Genomic DNA, 9,024 nt, shown 5'->3' on the forward strand with positions numbered 1-9,024 from the left:
CTAGCCATATTCTGGGGAGAAACACAATGCCCTTATTCCTGGAGACTGCTCAGGTTTTTCTTTTTCCAAATATCCCTCTGATTTATTCTTACCTTCCCCTATAACCCATCAGCTGCACCTAATCAAGCCAGATAACCCTATCCTAGGAAACTGCATCACCCAACTCCAGGTACTCTGAGTTGCCTGTCACCCCATATATAATCTTATGGGGAGGACGGATGAACACATGAGACTTCATACCTGGATAAGGTTTTTTTCAACACTGTCATGGACTAAATCAATACCTATCCGCTTTTCACGATGGTACAAGCATTCGAGGGACACCTGCAAAGAAGGAAAAGGAAGAGATGAGACAGTGTATTCTCTCTCTCTGGCTATATTTGGATCACTGTGCACAGGGATGACTCACATCTACCTCTGCCAGAATTTATTCTTTTTACTTAGAAACTTGTACTTTGAGTTTGAGGTTTGTACCTTTGATTTCGTTGGATTTTATAACTGTGCCTTTGGATTTCTACCTTTTCTCCTCATTTTGAAGCTATGACTTTGTTACCCAATCTGTCTCTTACAAATATAATGCATAAACATACCACTGGGGCATTTTAGGACCATCTCTTTATCCAGATCCTTTCCATCTTTCAAAGCCAGGCTTACATTGGCACATCTTTCAGGAAGTGTTCCTTGACCATCTCAGCTCACATGGACTCCTCCCCCTAGTAAATTATTTCACTCAGTGTTTCCATTTCCATTTGACACTTACCAAATATGAACAATAGCTCTTCTGTTATTAACTTTCATTTACTGTGACCTTTTATTCCCAATGAACTTGCAAACTCCTTGAGGGCAGGGAATGTATTTTATACTTCTTTGAATCCCTCAGGGTCCATGGTCCCATGACCCCAATACAGGTATACAGAGTGGAATAGGAAAAGTATTGTCATGGGTCCAACTGTCCCTGACATTTTGACTTGAGTCATGATTGCCCAGCCCTTTGGAACACTCTGTGCCTCATAATACCTCAGATAGCTTACAAAAGAGTCCAGTCCCCAAAACTTCCCAGGGACACAAATGCCGCTCTAAGGGACCATGGTCACAGATCCACATTGAAAGCTACCCAGGAAAACTGGCTTCCCATGGTCACACAGTCTTAACATATTGAGACATCACTTGCGGATCTTGCTCTCTCTTCTGTCAAGACAATTGACTATATCTATGGCTGAAGTATAAAGTCAATCAATCAATAAACTTTTGATAAATGCCTATTATGTGCTGAGAATGCAAAGACAAAAATCAAATGCTCCCTGCTTTTGAGGAGCTTAGATGCTATTGGGGGGAGGCACAATATAGATATATATAAAATACAGAAAAAATATACACAAATTAACTTGAGAGGGAGGCACTGGCATCTGGGAGGGTCTGGAAGGTCTTCATGTAGAAGGAAGCATGTAAGTTATGCCTTGAAGTGGTCAAGAGATTCTATGACATGGTGGTAAGGAGGAAGTACATTGCGGGGATGGCCAGGGCTTATAGACAAGAGATAGAGTACTTTGTAGGAGGAACAATAAGAAAGCTGGTTTGGCTGGATTTTAGAATGAGTAAAAGGAAAGAATGTGTGATGAGGCTGAAAAGGTCACTGGACGGTTGGTAATGTCCTCAATAAAAATAGGAAAGAATGTGACTTGGGGTGGGGGAGAGGAGACAATGAGTCCTGTTTGGGACTTGTTGAATTTGAGATGTCAACTTGAGATCTAGTTGTTATTGTTGTCAAATGGACAAATGTCCACCTGTCCCTGAGAGCCCCCAAGCCGTGGATCAGAGGATCGGGGCTTTACTGCTAGAAGAGACCTCAGAAGCCATCCAGTCTAACCTCCTCTATTTTCTAAGGAAAGAGGCCCAAACAAGTCAAGTGATTTGCTTCAAATAACTGGTATTAAGTAATAGAGGCAGGATTGCTAACTAAAATTCTCTTCTTTCCCTTTCCTTGCCCCCTCCAACTTTAAAATGAATTAGATCTGACCACACAGCTTCTTGAGGGAAAATTGAGTGATGAAGACCACTGACTATCACCTCCCATTGAGAAATGCTGATTTGTCATTAGGGATGCTGACAATCACTTGGGAACCCTCAAATATAATATCTGTAGAAGACAACTGCTTGTGAGTGTTCCTTTACCCTCCAGCCTGGTCGCTTGATTCTGCAGAGAGTGAAGGACTTTTAAAGCCAGAAGGAACATTGAATGGACATTGAGTATGCTCCCTGGTCTTTAGTCTTCCTAAGTCATCCCCAACAAATGAAGACCCTTACTACTTTGAAAGGTGTCCAGACAATTCCATAACCTCTCTTTTACCTATCCCGGTGATTATTAATAATCATAGTAACTTGCATTTATATGTGCTTAAAGGTTTGCAAACTTTGCAAATATTATCTCATTTTATCCTCACAACAATTGAGGCAGATACATTAAGTAACTTACCCAAAGTCACACAACTAGTAAGTATCTGAAAAGGTTAGAAGACATGGGGATGTTGATGAAAATAGCAGGGTTTCATAGTTAATTAGTGACAGAATTAACTAGTTAATAGGTTGACAACAAAAAATCCTGCCTCAGAAAATAGCTGTCTGACTATGGCCAAGTTACTTAACCCACCTGCCTCAGTTTCCCTATCTGCAAAATGAGGATAATAATGTATATAATATATATAATATGTATATAAATTATGTATGTGACTAAGTTCCAGACTTTGGGAATATAGGTATGTATATGTGTGTACACATACGCATGCCTTTGTGTGTGTGTGTATGTGTGTGTGTTTTTTCTCCCATACACACAAACCTTCAGTGATGTCCCATTCACTCTAAGATAAAATATAAATCTCTGGCCTGCTATTTAAGGCCCCCCACAATCTGGCCCCACTCTTCTGCTTTATTCCATTTTATTTCCATGCACCTCATGTTCTAGCCAAACTAGTTTAAGCTCATCCTGCCCTCTTTTGCTTCTGTTCATTGAAATAAATCCTTAGCCTGGAATGCACTCCCTCATCTCTTCTTTTGAAAATTTATTATCTTCCTTCAAGGCTTAGCTTAGGGGCTAGGTCCTCTGAAAAGGCTTCCCTGATCTCCCAGGGATAATGTTCTATCTCTTTGTTCTCTCCCATAAATTTCTCCCAGGGCATTTTGTGTGTCAATCTCTTTTGCTTCTGTCACATACTAAAGAGTCTATAGAGCTTTCAATGCACTGATATTTTCCTGATAAGCTGCCTCTCCTGCCTACAGAATAACACATTTCCAGAACATCTCAGAGAGGGGATAAGGCAGCTGTGTACCATAAGGAAAGTATGAAAATTATGCCCCCATGTGTGACCAAGATGTGAGTCTGGTAACATATGATGATTCCTCACAAAATACACACCTTAATGCCATGGAACACTTAAGAAGTGTGTATTTATTAAAAATAACTTTTAGAGGGCAGAGCCAAGATGGCAGAGTAGAAGGACCGAATTGCTCTATAACCCCCATAACCCATAAAATACCTGTAAAAAATGACTCTAAAAAAATTCTAGAGCAGCAGAAGTCACATAATGACAGAGTGAAACAGATTTACAGCCTAAGACAGCCTGGAAGCCCAATAGGAAACGTCTATCACACTGGCTTGGAGCAGACCACAACCCAACCTTGGCCATACAGCACAGACAGGACTAGAGCAGGTTTCAGGGCATGGAATCACACACAGCACAGCTTCTGTTCCCAGATTTCTCAACCCCAAAACTCCAAAGACAGCTTCAAAGGTCAGTAAGAAAGCTCTTTCACCTGGGTGAAAGAGGGGAACATGATCCAACCTTAGTCCTGGCCTCAGGATGGCAGACACTTTTGGAGCCCTGGCTTAAAGACACTGGGAGAATCAAGGAGCTGATCTGGATCTCAGTCCTGAGTGGCAGTCCAAGGGTGAGAAAGAGTGCTGGCATAATGGAGCTGGTGGTGGCTATGTAGAGGGAATCCTACTTGCAGTTCCAGGGCAGAAAAGAGTGCTTGTGGTTGCTCACAGACCAGAGTGCAGGCCAGGAGAGGAGTAAACTCCTCTCCCTTGATTGTACCACCTTGGAGAAACTGAGAACTTACAGTTCCCTAGAGATATCTCAGAGAACAGCTGTACAAAACCTCTGATGCCTAGGGTAGTATACCCTCCACTTGATAAAGGACTCAAAAGTCAAGTACCTGGCTGCAGAAATCCCGAAAAAAGGTAAAAAATAAGACTACAGAAGGTTACATTCTAGGTGAAAAGTTATTTTCTTCCATCCTTTTGGATGAAGAAGAACAAAGCATACCATCAGAGGAAGACATCAAAGTCAAGGCTTGCTTCTACATTAAAAGCTTCCAAAAAAATATGCAATAATCTTAGGCCATGGAAGAGCTCAAAAAGGATTTTGAAAATCAAGTAAGAGAGGTGGAGGAAAAATTGGGAAGAGAAATGAGAGCAATGCAAGAAAATCATGAAAAGCAAGTCAACAGCTTTCTAAAGGAGATTCAAAAAAATACTAAAGAAAATAACACCTTTAAAAATAGACTAACCCAAATGGCAAAAGAGGTTCAAAAAGCCAATGAGGAAAAGAATGCTTTAAAAAGCAGAACCAGCCAAATGGAAAAGGAGTTTCAAAAGCTCATTGAAAAAAATAGTTCTTTACAAATTAGAATGGAGCAAATGGAAGCCAATGACTTTATGAGAAACCAAGAAATTACAAAACTAAACCAAACGAATGAAAAAATAGAAGACAATATGAACTATCTCATTGGAAAAACAACTGACCTGGAAAATAGATCCAGGAGAGACAATTTAAAAATTATAGGACTACTTGAAAGCCATGATCAAAAAAAAGAGCCTAGACATCATCTTTCATGAAATTATCAAGGAAAATTGCCCTGATATTTTAGAACCAGTGGGAAAAATAGAAATGAAAAGAATTCACAGATCACCTCCTGAAAGAGATCCCGAAAGGAAAACTCCTAGGAACATTGTAGCCAAATTGAAGAGTTCCCAGGTCAAGGAGAAAATATTACAAGCATTCAGAAGGAAACAATTCAAGTATTGTGGAAATACAATCAGATAACACAGAATTTAGCAACTTTTATACTAAGTGATCAAAGGGCTTGGAATATGATATTCCAGAAGTTAAAATCTAGCAAAATTGAGTATAATACTTCAGGGGAAAAAATGGAATTTCAATGAAATTGAAAATTGGAATTTCAATGAAATAGCGGACTTCCAAGCATTCTTGTTGAAAAGACTAGAGCTTAATAGAAAATATAACTTTCAAGTACGAGAATCAAGAGAAACATGAAAAGGTAAATAGGAAAAAGAAGCCTTAAGAAACTCATTAAAGTTGAACTGTTTACATTCCTACATGGAAAGGTGATATTTATAATTCATGAGACCTTTTTCAGTATTAGGGTAGTTAGAGGGAATATATGTGTGTGTATGTATATTATATATGTGTCGGTATGTATATGTACGTGGGTGTATGTGTGTATATATATATATGTGTGTGTGTGTGTGTGTGTATGTTTGTTTGTATACATACAGACAGAGGGCACAGGATGAGCTAAACATGAAAGGAGAACACCAAAAAAATAAAAACAAAATTTACTGTTGAATAGAATGTACTAGGAGTAAGAGAAAGGGAAAGGTAGAATGTAACAAATCATCTCACATAAAAGAGGGAAGAAAGAGCTTTAACAATGGAGGGGAAGAGGGGGAAGATGAAAGGAAATAAATGAGCCTTACTCTCATGGGATTTGGCTTAAGGAGGGAATAACACACTCAACTGGATATGGAAACCTATTTTACCCTGCAGGATGGCAAGGAGGAAGGGGACAGGAGAGGGAAGATAATAGAAGGGACAGCAAATTGGGGAAAGGGATAATCAGAAGCAAACATTATTGTGGGAGGACAGAATGGAATAAATTGAAGGCAGGATAGGACAGAGGGAAATGTGGTTAATCTTTTACAACATAACTATTATGGAAGTGTTTTGCATTGTTACAAATGTATGACATATTGAATTGCTTGTTTTCAAATGATGGTGGGTGGGGAGGGAGGGAGGGAAAGAATATGGAACTCAAAGCTTTAATAATGAATGCTAAAAATTGTTTTAGCATGCAACTGGAAATTAAGCTATACAGGCAATGGAGTATAGAAATCTATTTTGCCCTACAGGAAAATAGAGGGGAAGGGGAGTGGAAGAAGGGTGGGTAATAGAAGGGAGAACAGACTGGAGGAAGAGGTGAATGGGGTACATGCTGTCCTGGAGTGAAGGTGGAGAGAGATGAGGAAAAAATTTTGAATTCAAATTCTTCTGGAAATGAATGTTGAGTACTGAAAAATAAACAAATCATATATTAAAAAATAAAATAAAAATAACTTTTTAAAAGTGTGCCTTATTGCTCCATCCCCACACTTCTGCATATCATGCCACAGGTGACCATCTTAATTGGTTACCCTTAGTCTCAGCCCCATGCCATAGGCTTCCCAGAGGAGGATACAGTCAGAAGTAGTGTAAGTAAGCACTTCAAGGCTCTTCCCAGGCAATCTTCACAGGCCTATGCCTGGAATTAAGACCACTTGGTCCTCCTCAGCAATCTTTGCTCGGACATAAAGAGCTGTGCAGAACAGGCAGACAAGAACAAGCTCCTTAATGAGATGAAGGAGGTATTCATTAAGCCTTAGAAGGTCTGACAGGGGTCAGCCTTGTACTGTGAGTTTAAATGGAGGCCTGCCAACATCCCATTGAAAGAAGGCCTGGCTTTGAAGTTGCCAAACTGAAGATATGTTTCTGAAAACAATTAGCCACCAAGTTACACTCAGCAAACTGCTGACATGTGCTCCTCTGTGGAGAGAAACCCTGCTTTGGGGGCTCATTTAAGACTCAGCAAAGCTTTTGTTATGATCATGTATCTCTCTACCAACACCAGAATAATAACTTGGATTTTTTTTTAAGTAGCAGAAGACTAAAAGGGGGGGCATATTAAAAGGGTTTCTGAAGGGAGGGGCAGGCGAGAATAATGGTTTTGGAAGAATAACTCCCGATTGGTTCACTTACCTGTGACGTCACAAAGACTACTGGAAGGTAGCTATTAGTGATATAACTACACCATTTGAGGTGAAGGCTTTGAAGTGAGAAGATGGTATAAAGGATTGTGGGAAGAGTGTGGAACTTCTCAAACTCTAAACTTTGCAAATGGAATTAGATAGCCAGCTATGTGCATTCTCTTTTGAGATGTTCAGCTAAGTTTGAAAGAGGTAGGAATTTCAATGAACAGTGCTGGATTAATTAACAATTTCAGGAAACTAGACAGAACGTAAACCCCTGGAGGGAAAAAAAAACACCATTCCAATTTTGTCTAGCACCTGGCACATAGTAGGTACTTAACAAATATCTCTTGATTTGAACTTAATTGTATATACCAAAAGACCAACTTGGGGTACTGATTATTTTATAACATTCTCTACTATCTTTTCAGAGCTCTTCTGTCTCTCTCATACTAAGACAGTGATTCAGTTGACTCAGAAAGCTACCAGCTGTCATTGGATATAAAAGAAAGATGCCCTATTTTATATACGTTTGGCACAGTCTGGTCACCCCCACACACCTCCATGTACTCACCTGCAGTGGACTTTCTATCTCAGCTGCTGCACACTCTAGTCGCTTCTTGACAGTGTCCAGTGCATGATTCTCAGACATTAACCTATCTAGTTCATAGGTCAGCTCTGATTTCCAGAAGCCAATGTCACATAACCTCTGGCACAGGTTTCTGCAGGTACCATCCTGCATCTGTTGGGTCAGCTGGTCTTTGTCCTGCATCAGTCTCACAGAGTCAGCTGTCAACTTATTTGCCCAGTGGCGGGAGGTTTCAGCCCCCCGGATCTGGGCCATTGTTGCCTGATCCCAGTCATGGCGGCTATACCGGGAGAACAGGGCAGTGCGCAGGGCAGGCAGGATAGTGGGAGGCCTCAAGGCATTCCGATTTACAGTTCCCTCATTTGGACAGCCCTGGTTGGAGGGGACTTTATACAATAAGCTAGGTCGCCATGAGTTAAGGTGTCGGTATCCTGGCAGATAGTAAGGTTGGTAACTCTCCTGGGTGATAGTCGCAGGAGACAACTCAGACATAGCACGACACTTTTTTGGGCCGCAGTAACTTGCAGTCTGAGTTGTTCCAAGAAACTCCATCTTCTTCCATCAGCTCCACTCAACCAAACTCTGCTGAAGTCACAGGCATCTGGAATTATTGTGCTTGGTTCTGTAAGCTAAGGGTTTTTTTCTATTGAAGGAGCTGAAAGAACCTCTATGACTCAGAGCTGTTGTCATAAAGCCCTAATGGAGGAGACTTATCCTCCTCATTCATTGAGCTTCCAGCAGGCATCCCTACTTAAGAAGAAGACAGACTAGACTTTTCAAACCATTTTATTTGGTCAATAAGCATTTTTTTAAAAAAATAAGTTTTTTTTTTATCAATATCTTCCGTTTCTTACATCATCATAGTTACCCCAAGTAACTCTCTTCCTCCTCACATCCCATAAAACAAATAGTGTTATTTTAGAGAAAAAAAAAACTCAGCGCAATTGATCAATATGCTGGAAAGTCTGAAAACGTGTAATATGTAACACCTATGGACCTAACATCTCCACAAAGGGGTGGATTGGGGGGGAGGGGGTAATCCTTCATATCTCTTCTTTCAAATCCTGCCTGATCTCTATAATTTTGTTACATTTACTTTTTAAATAAACTTTTATTGGTATTTTCTGGCGTTACCATAGTATCCCATGTGTTCCTCCACATCCCTCTGTCAAAGAGCCATTCCATATGACAGTGTTTTTAGAGAGGAAAAAAGGATCAGCACAATAGCACAACACTGTAAAAAGTCTACAAATGTGTGCAATTTATAACACTAACATTTACTTTTGATTTTTTGGTGTGTACTTGTATTTTTTCATCTCTATTGTAATTACTATATGTAGATATAGAGATCTCT

At 40.0% G+C, this 9,024-nt stretch overlaps 1 protein-coding gene across 1 annotated transcript in view; it reads right to left on the reverse strand.

The window, feature by feature from the left end:
- Window positions 1–8,289, reverse strand: part of TEKT5 (tektin 5) — a 75,074-nt gene extending 66,785 nt beyond the window's left edge. The window contains exons 1-2 of the mRNA XM_072609090.1: window positions 7,656–8,289; window positions 241–324 (exon numbers count right to left, since the gene is read on the reverse strand). Of these exons, the coding sequence (XP_072465191.1) occupies window positions 241–324; window positions 7,656–8,222 (651 nt within the window). The 5' untranslated portion in view covers window positions 8,223–8,289. The remainder of the gene's footprint in view (window positions 1–240; window positions 325–7,655) is intronic.
- Between the last annotated feature and the right edge of the window lie 735 nt (window positions 8,290–9,024).

The sequence above is a fragment of the Notamacropus eugenii genome, chromosome 1 (genome assembly GCF_028372415.1).
Source record: "Notamacropus eugenii isolate mMacEug1 chromosome 1, mMacEug1.pri_v2, whole genome shotgun sequence".
In the NCBI taxonomy this organism is placed as follows: Eukaryota; Metazoa; Chordata; class Mammalia; order Diprotodontia; family Macropodidae; genus Notamacropus; species Notamacropus eugenii.